This window comes from Pelodiscus sinensis, chromosome 17, assembly GCF_052426305.1.
Source record: "Pelodiscus sinensis isolate ZL-2025 chromosome 17, ASM5242630v1, whole genome shotgun sequence".
Lineage (NCBI taxonomy): Eukaryota > Metazoa > Chordata > Testudines > Trionychidae > Pelodiscus > Pelodiscus sinensis.
The window spans coordinates 33,140,001-33,158,356 of NC_143068.1; the positions used below are offsets into that span (position 1 = coordinate 33,140,001).

Below are 18,356 nucleotides of genomic sequence, written 5' to 3' on the forward strand. Positions count from 1 at the left end.
AGTTCTCCCAGCTGAGGGGACTGTAGGGGTAACTGGCGAGCTCACAGTTCTTCCCATCCCCACTGTTCCCAGCAGGGGGCGCTGTAGGGCCTGGTATCTGGTGAGCTGTATATTGAGGTGGGTGAGCCAAGCCAGTAGTTCTAGTTCTTCTGCCTGCTCTCCCTGGAGCTGATGTGTTCCCGAGGGGGGCAGGGCAGTGTCAGCCCCACGGGGGTGGGGCGGGAGAGGCAGGTGATCCCAGGAGCAGCAGCTGAGTGGTTTGGTGTCTGAGCTGTTTTTCTCCCCAGTGCTATCATGTGCCATTTACCTCCCTCACCATGTTCCTGGGAGGGAATCAGCAAGACCGGGACTCGGCCACGGCCTACAGTAAGTGTCTCTGCCCGGACGCAGGGTTCCTTCCATTACAGGCCTGTCAGTCCCCCCGTTGCCTCGCTCCAGGACGGAGGGGCATTGTCTCCGAATCTGGGTTTGCCACAGGGTCATGCCAGGCGTGAAGTTAACCTGAAACCCTAGTGTCAGTAAGAACCTCCCTATTTGGGACACACGTTATTTCAGCTACCCAATAACCGGGCTGCAGCAGGGACCCGGAACACTGATGGCTCAGATCTCAGTCGCAGGGCACACGGTGTGGGATGTGGTTCTACTGAACACACACGGGCCTTGGGCCGGTGGCTGTCAAGAGTCTCCGTGTAGAACCCAAGTCCTGCAGTTCCAGAAATATAGGCCGGGCCCCCCGGAGCAAAGGGGGAAATGTTGCAGGAGGCAGGAAGAGGAGATTTCTTACCCGCTTTGTGAGCAGCCGCCAGTGGCACATGCTGGCCTCCCATCTCCTAAAGCGGCCGGAGCACAGGCCACGAGGCTGACGGGCCCCTCTCCCGTTTGTCCCGGCCCTTGGCAGGAATGGGGATGGAGGTGTTCAGCACGCTGATCGGCTCCAGTATCCAGGGGCAGATCGTTGGCGGGTACCACGCCAGCATGATGAAAAACTGCAGCCTGACAAATAGGACCCTGTACAACAGCACTTCCCCCGGGCTCACTGACTCCTTGGCTGAGACGGTAAGCACCTGCCCCCCCCCCCCCCCCCCCCGGGCTCCCCACTGCTAGTGCCTGGGTTTTGACGGCAGCTCTGGTTCCTGTGTTCCAGCGCAGGGCGTACATGTTCACCTCTGTGATCCTGGGCGCTCTCTACTTCATGGCCTGCCTGGTCCTCGTCATCGGCGTGAAGGAGCAGCCCGGTAAGGTCACGCTCGCGATGCCTGGGACGGTGCCCTGTGGCCGTGGCGCTGGGGAGGGGGGTTCAAATCCTGGGGTAGGAGGAACCTGCTGGCTGATTCCCCTCCATTGTAGTGCACAGAACAAAATTCATATGGGGGGGACACGAGGGGTTTGGAGTGTGGGAGGGGGCTCAGGCCTGGAGCAGAGGGTTGGGGTGCAGGTGTGAGAGCACTCTGGGGTGGAGCCAGTGTGAGGGGCTCAGGGCTGGGGCAGAGGGTTAGGGTCCCGGGGTGTGAGGGCTCCAGCTGGGTGTGCAGGCTCTAGGGTGGGGCCAGGGTGAGGAGTTTGGGTGAAGGAGGGAGGTGCAGTAGCTCCCCCATCTCTTCTTGCAGCTGCACTTGGGCTGGGCTGGGGAAGGCACCTCCCCCTGAAGTGGCTGTTCTGGGGCTGGGTTGGAGCCAGGGGAGGGCTGCCCTGGCTGCAGCAGATCTGGGAGCAGTGGCCCAGGGCTTCCCTGGCTGAGTCCCAAGTTCAGGCTGTCCCTCCCCTGGCAGGCTGGAGGCCGGGCTAGATTGGGGGTGGGGGACTTTGCTCCGGCTGCAGAAAGTCCCCTCTTTGGACAGGAGCTAAGCAGGCAGCTGCCCAGCCCTGTGGCCTACGGGGAATTTGGGGGCATGCTTCACGTGCTGCCTGCGACGCAGTGGGAGGGGGTGGCTTGTTGCTTTCCAGCCCCCTCCCCTCCTCATTGTCAGCTCCGAGGAGCCGCTCCCCTCCGTGGGGCTGCAGCCTCCAGCTCAGACAGGAGCGGGTGGGTGGGGGGAGCGAGATCTCCGTACGGCGAGGCCAGTCAGAACCCGTCAGGCTGGGAGCCTGGACTGAGTGCGGCGAGAGGCTCCGCCAGTCCTGGGGCTGCGTTCGTGGCTTAAACAGGCAGTGAGAGCCACTGTCCCCAGGGGGGAGGGCTGACAGAGCGGGACTAACTCGGTGGCTTCCCTCCCCGGCAGGGCCCCTCAGTCCCTTGGGAAAGGCCCAGCTGTCCTTCTGTGGTAGCCTGCGAATGGTGCTGGGACATCGGCCCTACATCTGGCTGCTGGGCGGCTTCCTCTTCATGTCCCTGGCCTTCCAGGTAGGCTTGCCCCACGCTGGCGGGAGGAGTGGGTGGCCCGTGGTGGGAGGAGCAGGTGGTTGTGTGGGCTGGCAGGAGGAGCGGGTGGCGCCTGGGAGCTGGCGGGAGGAGGGGGCGGTCATGTGGGCTGGCGGGAGTGGGCGGCCCGCGGTGGGAGGAGCAGGTGGTTGTGTGGGCTGGCGGGGGGAGTGGGCGGCCGTGCGGGCTGGCGGGAGGAGCGGGCGGCCGTGCGGGCTGGCGGGGGGAGCGGGCGGCCGTGCGGGCTGGCGGGGGGAGCGGGCGGCCGTGCGGGCTGGCGGGGGGAGCGGGCGGCCGTGCGGGCTGGCGGGGGGAGCGGGCGGCCGTGCGGGCTGGCGGGGGGAGCGGGCGGCCGTGCGGGCTGGCGGGAGGAGCGGGCGGCCGTGCGGGCTGGCGGGGGGAGAGTCCCTGGACCGAGCCCCTGGCTCTGCCTTTCCCAACCCTGCCCAGTGACGCGCCATGCGAGTGAGCTTGTGCCGCACCCCCCACAGTGGGACAGTTGTGATGAGAGCCTGGGGGAGGGGGAAGGCCAAGAGAGATCCTGTGCGGTGCCTTTAGCTCTCAGGCACAGGTTCGAATCCCAGGTCTGCAGCGACTGGAAGTTGTTCTCGCTGGGTGGGCTCATGAGGAGCAGGCCTGAGGAGGAGGGTCTGTATCCCAGAAACCACCTCACCTGCCTCGCCAGCAGCCACAGCAGAAAGGCCACGGAGTGAATGGGCAGAGACTGGCCCCTCTTCCTGCGGCGGGGGGGGGGGAGGGAGGAAGGGAGGGAGAGGGGTGTGTGTGTGTGTGTGTGTGTGTCGCCACAGCACGTGGGCAGCCGGTAGGAAGGCGCTTGCCCATGATGTGCCTGCTCTGAGCTGAGGGAGTCTGGATTTCCAGGGCGTCTGCCTGGCTCTTCTCAGCAGCACTGCAATGACAGGAGTTTTTACGGCTTGGAAATGCAATCAGCCGCGGGAGGCAGGTGGGCGAGGGCTGGCGCTCAGCAGTGCAGGCGTGGGAAGCCGGCGAGTGACTCACCGGCTCGGTGCTGCACGGGGTAGGTGGGTTCCAGATCCCTGGGAAGGTGGACGGGGAGGCAGCGGCGCATGGGGGTGTGAGGGGGGGGGGGGGGGAGGCCAAACAGGCCTCTCTGGACAGATGGGGAGGAGCCGCAAAGCACCGCCTGACCCCTCAGCTTCCTACCCCACGGGCTCCTTGCGAGCCGGGGGGCTGAGCCCTGGGCTGTGTGTTCCCTCCCCAGATCGCACAGGGCAACTTTGCCTTTTTCTGCACACATGTGGCCGGGCTGGCCGGGAAGTTCCAGCACTTGGTGCTCATCATGGTGGTAAGTCTGTCCCTGCCCGGTGCCAATGGAGCTCTCACAGGGTAGTCGAGCGGCTGAACCCCCCCCCCCCCCCCCCCGACTGGACCTGGCGCAACACAGGTTCATCTGAAGCCCTCCGTCCCCTGGAGAGGGGTAGTGGTACCCAAGGCTGCTCTGACGCATTTCAGCATCTTTGCTGCCCGTGTCCCCTTCCCAGCAGCACTGAAATGACGGGCGCTTTTATGGCTTGGAAATTCACATGAATGAGCCCCCAGAGGCAGGTGGGGGAGGAAGGCGGCGAGTGACTCACCCGCTCAGTGCTGCCTGGGGCAGGTGGGTCCTGCGGTCCCTGGGAAAGGGGCTGGGGAGGCAGTGAGCGGACGTGTCCGGGGAAAGGCCCTGCAGTCTCCCTCTGGGCTCTGTCTCCCCTAGGTTGTGGCTTCCCTCTCCATCCCCTTCTGGCAGTGGTTCCTGCTGCGTTTTGGGAAAAAAACAGCTGTGCCTGTGGGCATGTCGGTGAGTGTCCGTCCTCCTCTGGCTTGAGCTAGATACTTGCACTGAAACCCGACAGCCCGCCTGCCCTGCACCCTCTTCTGTGAGAGGCTGGGGCTGGGCACCTCTCTCCCCCCCCCCCCCCCCCCGTCAGCCCTCCTGCTCCTGCCCTGGGTGAGGCTGGGACTGGAGTCCCTGAAAGCCGCTGTCCCGACCCGCGCGCCTCTCCCCTGCTGCACGTGGCGCCTGCCAGGGTAGGGTGAGCACGTCCCAAAGCTGCTCTCCTGCCCCGTTCCTTAGAGCGCCTCCTGCTGGCCAGGGCTAGCACTGGTGCCTTTGTGGGCCCCTTCTCCCTGGCACCACTCCCTCAAGTGCCTCCCACCGCCTCGCTGCGCACACAGGCAGCAAACACCGCCCCATTCAGCCACGGAGCTGGTGCTGCCCCCGCCCTCACCCCGGAGAGCTGCCTGAAAAGGTGCCGTGGAGCTGGAAGGCCCCAGTGTGATCTCCCAGGCTCAGCGCCGCACAAGCGGCACAGGGAGCAAATGGGACGTAGATGCTCAGCATGGAGCCGGCTGGCTGCTGTAAAACTGATCAGGCCCCAGCGTGGGCAGTGACCAGGACGGAGACGCCCCGTGCTGCCTGGACACCTGGCTGTTGGTTGGGTGCCCTGGGAACCCAGGGTGAGTGGGGGCGCTGACCACAGAAACCTCAGTTGGGAGCCACACAAAAGTGAGAAGCCAAAACCCACCCTCACTAACCGTGGCCCCCTAACTAGGAAGCAGAAAGACCCCCCACACACACACACACATTTCCATCACACAGCCAGTTTAGGGATGTCCGGGTGAGCAGATTTTGTGGGCCACCTAGGCTCTGGGGTGGGGCCAACAATGAAGGGTTCAGTGTGGGGGGGGGGGGGAGAGGCTGCCGGGAAGCAGGCTTGGAGTGTGGGGTCTGGGCAGGAGGGAGGGGGCAGGAGTGGGCTGGGGGTGAGGGTCTGAGCAGGAGGGGGGTGCAGGAACCGCTTCCTTCCCTTGCCGGTGGGTTGGCGCTGGAGCTGGCTTGCCTGACTCTGGCCCATGAGGCTTGGGGCTTTCCCCCCTGCAGCGGGGAGCCCGGTGCTGGCAGTGCAGCCCTGAGGGAGATTATGGGGAAGGAGGGAGGGAGAAGCTGCAGGGTGGGAGCCCTGAGCATCAGGGGCCAGATCAAGCCAAGCTGGGGGCTGAATCTGGCCCACAGGCCTTAGGTTCCCCACCCCTGGCCTAGACCCTTCCTCCCTCAATTGATTAACCCTTCCTGATAGCCATGCCAGGGTAATCTGCCCCCACTTGCCAGATAAGGCCAGGGAGGTTAAGGAACACACTGTCTGGCGGGTTTGCTGAGGACACCCCAAACCTCACAAGATCAAGCCCTCAGGGCCTGAGTGTCCACACCTACAGCCAGAGTCCAGGGGCGCTGGGGGGCTCCCCTCGAGGGGCCATGGTTACACTTGGTTTCAGGTACCTGAGGATGCAGGCAGGCACTGCATGAGACTTTATAAAATCCCCCAGGCAGGTTAGGTGCCTAACTCCCATCGCCAGTCAGGGGAGTCAGGCGCCCACCCTGCTTATGTGCTTTTGTAACATCCCATTGGGGGGCCGATCTGCATCTTTAGGCACCTAAATCCCTTTGTGAATCTGGAGGTAGGGGACTCGCCCAAGGCCACTAAGTGAGACTGGCAGAGTCCAGTCGATCCCTGCCCCCTCCTCACCCTGACTTCTGCGGCGCTCCGCACTGTAGTAACGGGTGCAGCACAAGGCTCTCATCTGGGGAGCTCTGTAGAGCTCACTGAGCTGCACAGAGCACAGGCAGGAGAGGCGCAGGCCCTGTCCCCAGAGAGGGGGCAGTGAAATGTCACAGACTCGGCCAATGTCCAAGCAATGCTGCAGCCACTTCTGGACTTGCCGGTCTCTTCAATGCAGGCAGCTCTGGTGGGAGAAGTGAGGCTCAGTCCACGGCAGGCGTCTGTAAGCAGAGGCGAGGTTTCCAGGGAGAGAGCAGGGCCCGTGGGCTCTGGGTGTGGGCAGCGAGGGCCACAGGCATGCCCAGAAAAAGAGCATCCGTGTTTTTTTCTGTCTGCTGTAGTTAATGATCCCTGCCCTCATCGTTATCACGGTAGTGAGCCACAGCTTCCTGGTCTTTGCTTTCATGGTGGTACTAGCAGGCTGCAGCACGGCTGTCCTCTACCTCTTACCCTGGTGAGTAGTGCAGTCCTCCAAGCCACGTACAGGGCTACTCAGGCCTGGATTAGGGATGTAAACGTAGAACCGTTTAAACGGTTAACCAATAAGCCTGGGATGAATAGTTACATGCAGGCCCCTGGGGAACTGACTGCCATCCCACGCTGCTGGCTCTGTATCAGAACCAGCAGCACAGGAGTGGCAGCCAACTCCCTGGGTGCAAGGCTGCAGATGGGAGCTTGTGCATGCTGGGAGCCAGTTTGAAAGCTGGCTCCTGGTGTGCAGTAGCTCTCACAGAGCCAGCTGCCACCCTGTACTGCTGCCTTTGATACAGAGGCAGCAGAGCAGGGTGGCAGCCAGCTCCCCAGGAGGCTGGCAGGCAGGAATTGGTACGTGCCACGAGCCAGCTTAAAGCTGGCTTCTGGTGCATGCCGGCTCCTGGAGAGCTGGCTACCACCCCGTGCTGGAGATGTGTGTAACCAAGTAACAGCTGAGATTTTCAGCAGTTACATGGCTACCCAGTTACCCACTTTTTAACATCCCTAGCCTGGACAGTGAGGTTGCTAGGAAGAACACAGAATGAGAGACGGTAGGTTTGTTGAGAAGTACTACTGATAAAGGACTAGATATCTGTGTGTATCCCTGTGGCCAAACAAAAGACCAAAGGGGGATGGACCCCTTTGTTGTGCAAGTGGCATTAGACAGGGAGCTTTGTGTGTCACTGAGTCATCGTACAGCACTGGCGTTGCCTCAGTCTGCCAACCATGTTAACGCAAAGATAGCAGCAAGCAGTGTGGCCCCGCGTTCATTAAGCAAAACAGCCTCCAAGGCCCAATGTCCAGACTCATGCAATAGGTTGCATTCATCTGCAGGCCCAATTTGCACATGTGGGTAGAGCATCTACACAACTTAGGCGCTAAGTGCACACGCAGTCCTGAAAAGCCGGCTCCTGCTGTGTTTTCCCCCAATCCCAGTCCAAAGCTTGGCCAGTGCTGGAGGGCTGTAGTGTTGGAAGCCCAGCGATGGCTAGTAGGAGAGAACCAGCGAAGGCAGCGGCGTTGGGTCTCACGTGCACCTGTTCCGGGCTGTTCGTCCCCAGGTCCATGCTGCCAGATGCAGTGGATGATTTCAAGCTGAAGAACCCGAACTGTCTCAACCTGGAAGCTTTTTTCTACTCGTTCTATGTTTTCTTCAACAAGTTTGCAGGAGGACTCGCCTTGGGGATATCGACCATGAGTCTATAGTAGGCCTCTTCCTATTTATCGCTGGGTCCCCGGGTGCTCTCTGGGAGAGGCTGAAACAGGAACAGCTTGCCAGTGTTCCAAAAAGCTCCCCACAGCACCTCCTGTTGGGGGTGGCTGGAACTGCACTAGTTGGGAACTCACCATGGCCAGCCCTCCTATACCATTCCCCACCTCCTGCTCAGCAAACTTGGGAGTGACATCTCTGCTCCTTTCCAATTCTCTGCCGTGACTTGCAGGGACTGTGGGGAGTACGAGCTTTTCCACTGCCAGCACCCTGCCCAGGGCTCCTATTTTTAGCCGAAACGAAGGCCAGTGTTTCCATGGCTGAAACCTGGTGTTTTTGTCATTGTACTTTCTCTTCAGTTTTGCAGGTTACAGCACCAGTGACTGCACACACAACCCCTCTGTCATCCTCACGCTGCAGATACTCATGGCCCCTGTCCCAATAACCCTGCTGCTCATTGCCCTGGTCATATTCCACTTCTATCCCATCAATGAGGAGAGGAGGAAAGAGATGAGGGTGGAACTGGAGGAAGTGGGGTAAGTGCTGGGCTGTGTGGGGACAGCTGACTGGGTTGTACAGTTCTCAGGTCCGAGCCTCCACATTAGAACTGCCTAATGAACAGGGCACAGGCCTCCATCAGGAAGGAGAAGGCTGACTTGCGGGAATTCTGCAGCCTGAGTCTCTTATAACCACTTCACAGTGGAATTCCACTCAGAGCTCAATCCACACGAATGGCCAGCAGCCAGCAAATACTTCAGGCCTTTTCCTAGTTAGGAAATCACTGGGTGCCTCTCCAACATCTCTCCCCGTGTTCTGCTGCAGAGCCAGGATTTCGATCTTTATTTGGGCCAGTGTACACTACCACGTACTTTAGTATCACTTACGTCCCTCTTGGGTCCCCTGAGTGACGTAAGTTACACTGAACTCAGCGCTGAGGTGGACAGCGCTATACCAGGAGACAGCTATTGCCTGACAAGTAGAGAGCTCTCTGCCATCAGCACAGACCGTCTTCCCTAGACACACTGCAGCTGCGCCAATGCAGTGCTTCTAGTTTCATTCAGCGCACACGGCTGCCAGCTTGAGGCCACCTCGTGCTTCCAAAGAAGGCTGAATTGGGAGCTTTGGGAGGTATAACATGGCTGGCAAAGCAGCGATGGCTCTGTCAGATGGCTCCCCCCGCACTGTGCTCTGAGCTGAGGATGACCAGCACACGCCCCCTTTGCTAGCAGGCAGGGCTGCTTCAGGAACAATTGGTGGCATGGGTCCTGAAATGTGTCTCAGCAGAGTGATTGTCTCCCCGCCACGCCCCTCGCTCCCTTTCGTCCCCATGCCTAGGCCTTGGGAGAGAGAAGAATTTGCCAGGAAATAAATGCCTGGGTATGCAGTAGGACTGGGTCTGGGACCAAATACTGTCTGACCCCCTGCCAATGTGGTTTCTAAGATGGATTTCATATTTCTGTATATTCTTTTTGACAGTCATCGGGTAGAGGATGAAAGCCCAGGAGAAACTAAACTCTGAACCAATCTTGGGAAATTCACTTGGAAAGGATCCAGGATTTCTGCGTGGCTATGAAGATGTATCAGTGTAATGTAAAAGCTCAGCTGCCTGGTGTTGCTGATTTCATAGAATCATAGGACTGGAAGGGACCTCGAGAGATCATCGAGTCCAGACCCCCGCCCTCAAGGCAGGACCAAGCTCCGTCTACACCATCCCTGACAGATGTCTATCTAACCTGTTCTTAAATATCTCCAGAGAGGGAGATTCCACCACCTCCCTTGGCAATTTATTCCAATATTTGACCACCCTGACAGTTAGGAATTTTTTCCTAATGTCCAATCTAAACCTCCCTTGCTGCACTTTTCCCCATCACAAAGGACACAGCTGTGCTTTCTGCCTTTCCCTGCACGAGACGGGCCCTGGGGTGTTTCTGCAGGGAGGCCTGCGGAGCTGCTCTGACCCCCACAGCACTGCACTTTGCATGGTGTAGCTTTTGCTTTCCTGGCAGCTCCAGCACTCTGAAGACAGGACCAGTGAGTGGAGGAGATGTGGGACATGATCCGGGGAGCAAAGAAATTGTTTCTCTATGGAAGAGGAGAACTAAATTTTGGGGGAAATGCAACTTTTTTTAGGCAGGGCATATAGTACTAGGTCATCAGACTGGCAAGGTGATGTCTTCTCCTACATTGAACTAACTCACCCATCTCATTAGGAAAAAGCAATTGTCAGACCAGAACAGACAGATGGTCCAGCTCATCCAAGATCCTACCTCTGACAGTGGAATGGGCAGCGCTGGCTACTTCAGAGAAAGCCCTGACACACCGCCTTAGGGATCCTTACTGAGTAATTCTGTGCCTTTGAGGAGAGAGGGTTGTTTTGACCCCGAGTTATCAGTCCCAGCCTTGCAGCAGAAAGACTGAAGTCTGTCAGGTTCCTTGGTTCAGATGAGCAGGACAAGTGGTAAGAGCTTGGGGTCCCAGAACTGAAGTCAGGGATCAGAGTCAAGCCAAGGGTCTAACCCAGTCATGTCAAACATGGGCCCGATCACATTTTTCTGCAGCCCACGACTACAATTTTATAAAGGATCTAAGTGCGGCCCACCAGCTGCTCTGTGCACATGCCCCAGTGCCTGCTCACGGCCAGCCACTCTGTGCCCATGCCTCAGTGCCTGGAGACATCCTGGGAGGAGGAGACTGATTCCAGCATCATGAACAGCTCTTGGGGATCACTAGCTGGCCATGCTCCTCCTCCCATTCCACCACCATGCTGTCCTCCAGGCAGGATTCCATGGTCATACTTGGGAAGCTGGCTAGGCCCAAACCAGAATCACTTTCAGCTGCTTGTAGAAGCAGCATCTGTGAGGTGCTGCACCAGACCATCCACTCACCTCCTTCGCCTTGTGGTAGGACTGCCTCAATTCCATGGTTTTCACTCAGCACTGCTGGGCATCCCGGGAACAGCCTTTAGCCACGAGACAGCTTGCAATCTTTGCATAAATGTCCACATTCCTCTTGCTGGTTCGGAGCTCAGAGAAAATGGATTGATTTCCTCATGCCTAGATGAGGTTCAAAATTTGGACACTCCACACTGGAACATTGGGCTCAGGTGGAAGGTTGAGGTGCTTAGCAAGCCACAGTCTTGTGGATGTGAGGGTGCAGGAGTTTGGGCTGGATAAGTGAGGGGCTCAGGGCAAGGAGCTTGTGAGTCTGATGGGCTCAGGACACAGATTTGTGATGTGTAGATGGTGCAGGAGTGTTGTGGCAGAAGACTGAGGATGTGGGGATGCAGGAGTTTGGGGATGTAAGAGGCTCAGGACAGGGGGTTCCAGTGTATGGCAGGCTCAGATTTGGGGTCAGGTGGTGCAGGAGTGTTATGGGGGCTTGGCCCAAATTGGGGGCTTGTTGGCCAGGCTTCATTTTGAAATAAAATACTATGTCAAACACAAAAGATTTTAGCATTGTCTTTATATATGAGAGGGACAGGAAACCTCTTTTGAGTCAAGGGTCACTGACCCACAGAAAAGTCAGTTGGGGCCACACAAGTGAGATACAAAAAAAACCCCTCCAAAACCCCCAAGCCTCACTAATGTTGTTCCAACTGTGCTGGTGGGGGCAGGGGACAGGATGCTAGTGAGTGCTGGGGCTGGGAGAGGATGCTGCTGGGTGCTGGGGTGGGTGGCAGGATACTGGCACAGGTGGCCAGGTGCTGGGGCAGGTAGCAGGGTCCTGGGGTCAGGGACATGGTCCTGCTGGGCACTGGGGTGGGTGACAGGGTACTGGGACAAGGAACAGAGTGCTGCTGGGTCCTGGGGTGGGTGTCAGAGTGCTGGGGCCGGAGACAGGATGCTGCTGAGTGCTAGGGTGGATGGCAGGGTACTGGGGCCAGGGCACTCATGGGGGGGGGGTCTGGACAGGGGCAGCTGGGTCCAGTACCCTACTTTCGCTTTGTGGAACCCCAGGGTTGCATGGAGCACCAATTGGGAAACACTGTTCTAGGGAAAGATGCCAAAATTCAAGTGCAGAAATTTAAAACAGAAGCATATGCCCCAAAGGAGACATATGCACAATGCACAACCTCTAATATCACTATTTCAAAAGCCTACCATCGCCCCCTGCAGTAGGTTTGTTAGCAGGCAGTTCAGGTAGTTATCAATCAGGTGAATTTCTCTGTAAAAGTAGTGGCAGGAACAGACTACCTGCAATAGTTTTTTCTTAGGGGTTTTTCTCAGGGGCGGCGCTGCAGGACCAACACGGCAGCACCTGAGCTGCTCTGCCCCACGGCTTCCCCAAGTCCACCGCTGCTGAAACTGACAAGCGGCGGACTTGGAGAAACGGTGGGCAGAGCAGCTGGGGTGCTGCTGGGTTGGTCCCACAGTGCCGCCCCTCACCTCCATGCTCAGTGCTCGGCAACACCCCAGCTACTCTGCTCCGCAGCTTCCCCAAGTCCGCCGCTCGTCTATTTCAGCAGCGGCAGCTGCGCGGAGCAGGGGGGTGAGGTGCGGCACTGCAGGACCAACCCGGTAGCACCCCAGCTGCTCTGCTCTGAGCCTCTTCCCCAAGTCCGCCACTGGTCAGTTTCAGCAGTGGACTTGGGGAAGTGGCACGGAGCAGCTCCAATTGTCCAGCTGGCCGGAGCACTTCTGGGTTCCAGTTGGTGCCGGGCTATCGGGAGTGCCGGACCACTGGATGCTGGACAATTGGAGTTTTACTGTACAAGGTCTGCTCTATGCCTGCCATGTGCAGGAGTTTCATTCACTCAATGAAACAGATGAATTGCACTTTTAATGACAGTTTCTAGAACAGCTCTACAAAATCAGCATCTTGTACAACCTTCAGTGTGCCACAAGCCGCCCACTGCACAAAGATCAAGGGTAGGGTCTGGCCCTTCTGTAGTGACTGAACTTTCAGTAAATAAAACTGAATTGCATTTAGTATAATGCATTAGCTGGTTATTTTTCAAGCTAGTGCTATTTCTGTCTTTTCTTTAAGCCAGAAGGTCTCAACCCCAGGTGGCCTAATCAGCATACAGCTACAACACACGTGACATCCTCAAGACTATGTAGCTAGTATCTATATTATGAGCACACAGCCCATATAACACAGAGAGAGCTGTATTTGAGGGCCACAATGGTAATCAGGTTGAGAACCTCTGCTTTAAATATTTGAGCTTGCAGCTACCCAATCTGCACACACAATGCCAGTATTTGTACAAATTAGCCCCCAGTTTTGAAATCTCTTTAAAATTCCAGATTTTCAAATAAAGTAGCATCCTGAGGCTTAAGAGTTAACCACATTTTCCGATGAATGGGGAAGATCCCATATCTGAGCTGTTAGCAGGATGTCTGCAGACAGCCTGGCAGGAAGGCAACATTATATCAATTAAACACAGAGCACATTTACTTTGTCATGAGGGCCAAAAATGTAACTAAGGAGGAAGGCCTGGTCTGGGTTTTTATTTTGCTTCCCATTCAACATTGTTGTCTATGTATTTTGATGGCCTCTGTGTGCCAAGAAATGAAACATTAGTTTTCAGGAAAAAAGTCACATTACGTTTGGCAAGAACTTTGTTCAGATTCATTTGCAATTGCTACTTTGTACCATCTGGGCTGGGAAGTAGGTGTATTGGGCTGTACCATCCTTCCAGGTGGATCTGTATCTGTAGATTTGTGTTTTCTGATGTCTGTAATTTCAACTGCTTTTTAAAAATGATAACCTCAAAGGCAGATTTTATTTAAATATTAAACCCACCAAACATTGTTTTCTCCCCTTGGTGTTTCTTGCTTTGCAAGCAACAGAAGACCGCCATTCACAGCTCTTCCTGGGGAATCGTTCAAAGTGAATCGGCTCATTTTGCAGATTGTATCATTTCACCATGAAGTGAGGTATTAGAATCTGAGCTGACTCCTCATTCTGCTGACTGCTGTGTGCAGACCGCACCGGAGTGTGACCAAGACTGACCACTGAGGTCTTCCAGCTCATCTCTCAGGCAGCCCTTGCTGTGCACCCTTAAGGAAGTTCTGTCAAAGAGATCATAGCAACCGTGTAGGCATTTCCCCTTTAGAGTCCACTGACCAGAAAGGAGTAAGATGAGAACACCAGGCTCAAGGGGGATTTGAATCTGGATCATCAGAGGTGACTGACTAACCCACCAAGCCTTCCACAACAGTCAGTGGGGAACCACAGATCTAATTTAGCTCTTCATTTTCTTCTGGGCTGTGTATCTTGAACCAGTATTTTCTAACATAACCCTGTGGTGGAATGTACATACCTTCACGTGCAGTCTGAAAGGGCAGGGCTGGAGGGTGAAGGGGCATACTTGAAACTGGCCCCAGCTACAGCAATAGAGAGGCTTGTGTCTCAAATGGCAGAGCTCTCACTAGGGCTGTGTCTACACTGGCATGAATTTCCGGAAATGCTTAAAACGGAATACTATTCCGTTTTCAGTTTTTCCGGAAAAGGAGCATCCACATTGGCAGGCTGCTTTTCCGGAAAAGCCCTTTTTCCGGAAAAGCATCTGTGGCCAATGTAGACGCGCTTTTCCGGAAAATAGCCCTGATCGCCATTTTCGCGATCGGGGCTTTTTTCCGGAAAAGACTACTGGGCTGTCTACACTGGCCCTTTTCCGGAACAGTGTTCCGGAATAAGGACTTATGCCCGAGTGGGAGCAGAATAGTTTTTCCGGAATAGCGGCTGATTTTGTACAGTAGAGCATCGTTGCTTTTCCGGAAATTCAAGGGCCAGTGTAGACAGCTCGCAGCTTATTCCGGAAAAGTGGCTGATTTTCCAGAATAAGTGGCCCAGTGTAGACACAGCCTAGGGGTAAGATGTTTCTCCTGAAAGCATGGCAGAGATACTGACAGGCTACGTCTACACTGGCCCCTTTTCCGGAAGGGGCATGTAAATTTCACCAGTCGTCGTAGGGAAATCCGCGGGGGATTTAAATATCCCCCGCGGCATTTAAATAAAAATGTCCGCCGCTTTTTTCCGGCTTTTAAAAAAGCCGGAAAAGAGCGTCTACACTGGCCCCGATCCTCCGGAAAAAGCGCCCTTTTCCGGAGGCTCTTATTCTTACTTTGAAGTAAGAATAAGAGCCTCCGGAAAAGGGCGCTTTTTCCGGAGGATCGGGGCCAGTGTAGATGCTCTTTTCCGGCTTTTTTAAAAGCCGGAAAAAAGCGGCGGACATTTTTATTTAAATGCCGCGGGGGATATTTAAATCCCCCGCGGATTTCCCTACGACGACTGGTGAAATTTACATGCCCCTTCCGGAAAAGGGGCCAGTGTAGACGTAGCCACAGTGTTTGGGCAGAAGATCCAAGAAAGTACAGGAACCCCTTTGTTAGAGCTTAGGCTGTATGTGGGCAAGGATAACTGGGCAAAGCCATTTTCCTGAGGCTCACTGTTTGAGCAAGCTGGAAGAAACCAGTTCTGTTATTTCTAGGAGGCACTAAACATCTTTGCTGTGTCCCACCAGGGTTGACGGGTCACAGAGAGCTTCTGAGGTAAGTGACTGAGTAGTCTACTGTGAGACCAGATCGGTGCTGAAAGCCCCTGAGGAAGCATGGGGGTAATTACTAGCTGGAACTATTGACAAGCTTTCAGCTTCACTTCTTCCAGTACACAGTGTGGGAAACTAGGGCTGTGAGCAGATGCCATTTTAATTTTCTAAGGACATGATTTCCATGGTACATTGGTGGCATCAATGCTCTTTGCCAGGCAGTTTAACAACACACTGCTCCTGATGCTATTACATGAGAATCTTACCTACTACTACCGATCATATCTTGTGTAATAGGTCATCTCTACCTTTGCGTGCTTAGGGCTATACTGAGGAAGAGGTTCAACCGACTGGGCAAAATATGAGTGACTTAACTGCTGTTAAAAGGATTGAGTGAGTTAGCTCTATTCCAGGTCCACGAGGGAGGAAGGCTCATTGTGTGGACCAGTCCTATTCTGCAGGTTACTTCTAGGACCTCTTTGTGGCATGGGTTCCCCAGCTGAAAATAGTAACACCTCATACCTCATTGGGAAGTTGGGCAGCTAAAGTAACTAAAGCTTGTAATAGAAATGTAGCCGTGTTAGTCTGATGTAGCTGAAGCAAAATGCAGGATAGTGCTACATAGTCCTGCATTTTGCTAAAGCTTGTAATGTGTTCATATGCTCAAGTGATGAGCCTCATGAAAATACTTATAAACAAGCAAAGCTGGATCTTCCCTTCCTGTGAATGTGAGGAAGATGAGCATTACAGATTTCCAGAACTGATTGCTGCAGTCCTCAGACATAACAATAATCAGCAATGAGACAAGAGTGCTCCTTCCCATTTCCATCTTAGGTGTGGGCTGACCACCTTTCCTCTGCTGTCACCAGTGTGGGGGAGACCTCACTCTGGCAAATAACAGAATGGCGAGTGTGTGAATCAAAATGAAATATTTCTAGTTAAGCACAAAGCACACCAGAAATGTTGGCATTTGAATACTCAGATCCTTTAGAAAGCAAGACAATGAAGTGCAATTAAAATCTTGTATCCCAGCCTCTTACCTATAATGTCATGCATCTAGTCTCACATTTTAATACCACTTGCTGAAAGTGTTTAGTTTTTTTAATACTCGCTCTTCCCAGTCCATGAAACATCCCTGCTCCCAAAAGTCAAATTCATCCACTTCAGATGAGGAAATAAGATCTCTTAAGAGAAGCAACCCTCTTCAAGGGAAAGTTGCACCTGTGTCTCTAAGCAATTTTGGATAAAATAGATGCTCATGTTATGGGGGGAAGCACCGCTGGATGTAAAGTTCAAAATCTGAGAGCTTGTTTGCATGTACAAACCTGCAGCAGTGATGGGGCCATTATAGTGCTTTAGTGAAGAAGCTACTATGTCTCCTGTGGTTAACCCATCCAGGAAACCCTTACTGTTCCGCATCCACTGCAAATGGCAAAAATCACAAATACTGGGAGCTGTAGCTCCTGGCTCTGCAGTAAGCTCCCCATGGCTTCCAAACTCACCATAGGGACCATGAGCTGTGGGGTGCTCCCTGAAGTTCATGTCTCCCCTCTCTCTAAGGAAAGGACAGGAGCCCTATGAATACATGGAACTGCAAATAGTGATTCCGTGAATCATGAGGGTCTCCTGTAGTGGTGTGTACAACCAGGAGTTAAGTCAGTATAGGGTGATCAGATATGCAGAGATTAGGGGCTTTGTCTTAGGACATGTCTGTACTAGGCAGCTTTTAGAGTAGGGGTATGAAGAGTTAATTTAACCCTTAATGGATGAAGCTACTGGTTCAAGTTAACTGGTGGGGGCTGGAGCAGCTCCCCAGGGGTGGGAGGAGGGTGCCGTGGAGCAGCCTTTGCTGCGAGGGCTGTTTGTGTTCCAGCCCAGCAGTAGGGAGGGGGCTGCTCCCACCAGGCTGGAGCAATCCCACACTCCCTTTATCTGGTTAACCAATAAAACAGGATATTACGTCCCGATTTTAGAGACAAGGCTGTGGACACAGGCCACTGGCTACAATCAGTGTCTGAATGCTTTTTGTTGCCCCTTTGGTCTACCCACCTGCCGGGGTCTGGTCTGGCCTTGCCCCCCTCCCCACACCTGCACCCCCCCCTCATGCCAAGTCTGGGTCGTTTCAAGTAAGGATGTTAAGTATGGAGTAAATGACCAATGGAGCACTGGATACAATTTGTATCACGTAGGCCAGTGGTTACCAAACTTTTCAGCATCACGCCCCCTTTTTGATTTTCGAAAAACCCTCATTGCCCCCCCCCAACAGCAAAACTTGAGGGCTACATCTACACTGGCATGATTTTCTGGAAATGTTTTTAACGGAAAAGTTTTCCGTTAAAAGCATTTTCAGAAAAGAGCGTCTAGATTGGCACGGACGCTTTTCCGCAAAAGCACTTTTTGTGGAAAAGCGTCCGTGACCGATCTAGAGGCGCTTTTCTGCAAAAAAGCCCCGATCGCCATTTTCACCATCGGGGCTTTTTTGCGCAAAATAAATCCGGGCTGTCTACACTGGCCCTTTGGCACAAAAGGACTTTTCCCCGAAGGGAGCAGCACGGTATTCCCGCAAGACGCGCTGATTTCAGACAGCAGGGAGTCAGCGCTTCTGCGGAAATTCAAGCGGCCAGTGTAGACAGCTGGCAAGTTTTTCCAGAAAAGAGGCTGATTTTCCGGGAAAACTGGCCAGTCTAGACACAGCCCTGGGGGGGGGGGGGGGGGAGGGGGAGGAACAGACCGGGGCAGCCAAAATTGACGGGGGGGGGGGGGGAGGGGGCTGGGTTGCCTCACGCCCCCCCCCCCCGGAATTTCTTCACGCCCCCCCCCCGGAATTTCTTCACGCCCCCCCGTTGGGGACCCCCGGCCGAGGCGATCAGTCAGTCCCGGCTCCCGCCCCGCCCCGTGGAGAGGCTGCGGGGGGGGGGAACCACCCCGCCCCCCTAGTGCCCCTCAGAGGGGGCGGCCCAGGCCGAGAACTAAGCCCCCCCCCGGCGGCCGCCTCACCTGCGCGCTCCCGGAGTCGCGGGGCGGCTGTTGCCCCGGCCCCAGCCGCTGGGAGACGCTCCCGGCGCAGGCGAGGCCCGAGGGTCCCCATGGCAACCGTGCCCCGGCGCGCGCCGTGGGGCCAAGATGGCGGCGGGGCCGGGCCGCGCGCCGGGCGGGGGGAGGGTCCCAGCCAAGATGGCGGCCGCCGCCTCCGCGCAGGGCGGGGCCTCTCTAGGCGGCGCGGCGGGCGGGCTCTATGGC

General features: G+C 55.6%; 1 protein-coding gene and 1 long non-coding RNA gene across 3 annotated transcripts in view; one reads left to right on the forward strand and one right to left on the reverse strand.

The window, feature by feature from the left end:
• LOC102451690 (sodium-dependent lysophosphatidylcholine symporter 1-like) overlaps positions 1-11,886 on the forward strand; it is an 18,312-nt gene extending 6,426 nt beyond the window's left edge. For both annotated transcript variants that reach the window (XM_075900904.2, XM_089769760.1), the window contains exons 5-14: positions 288-366; positions 899-1,056; positions 1,145-1,235; positions 2,220-2,341; positions 3,603-3,686; positions 4,098-4,181; positions 6,282-6,394; positions 7,476-7,619; positions 7,984-8,160; positions 9,101-11,886. In XM_075900904.2, coding sequence (XP_075757019.2) covers positions 288-366; positions 899-1,056; positions 1,145-1,235; positions 2,220-2,341; positions 3,603-3,686; positions 4,098-4,181; positions 6,282-6,394; positions 7,476-7,619; positions 7,984-8,160; positions 9,101-9,143 — 1,095 coding nt within the window. In that variant the 3' untranslated portion in view covers positions 9,144-11,886. The remainder of the gene's footprint in view (positions 1-287; positions 367-898; positions 1,057-1,144; positions 1,236-2,219; positions 2,342-3,602; positions 3,687-4,097; positions 4,182-6,281; positions 6,395-7,475; positions 7,620-7,983; positions 8,161-9,100) is intronic.
• A 1,444-nt stretch (positions 11,887-13,330) lies between these two features.
• LOC142818821 (uncharacterized) lies at positions 13,331-18,302 on the reverse strand. The gene is made up of 2 exons (XR_012896465.1): positions 18,114-18,302; positions 13,331-13,638 (listed from the first exon to the last, which is right to left on the reverse strand). It is a non-coding gene; the product is annotated as an uncharacterized LOC142818821 (long non-coding RNA).
• Positions 18,303-18,356: the final 54 nt, after the last annotated feature.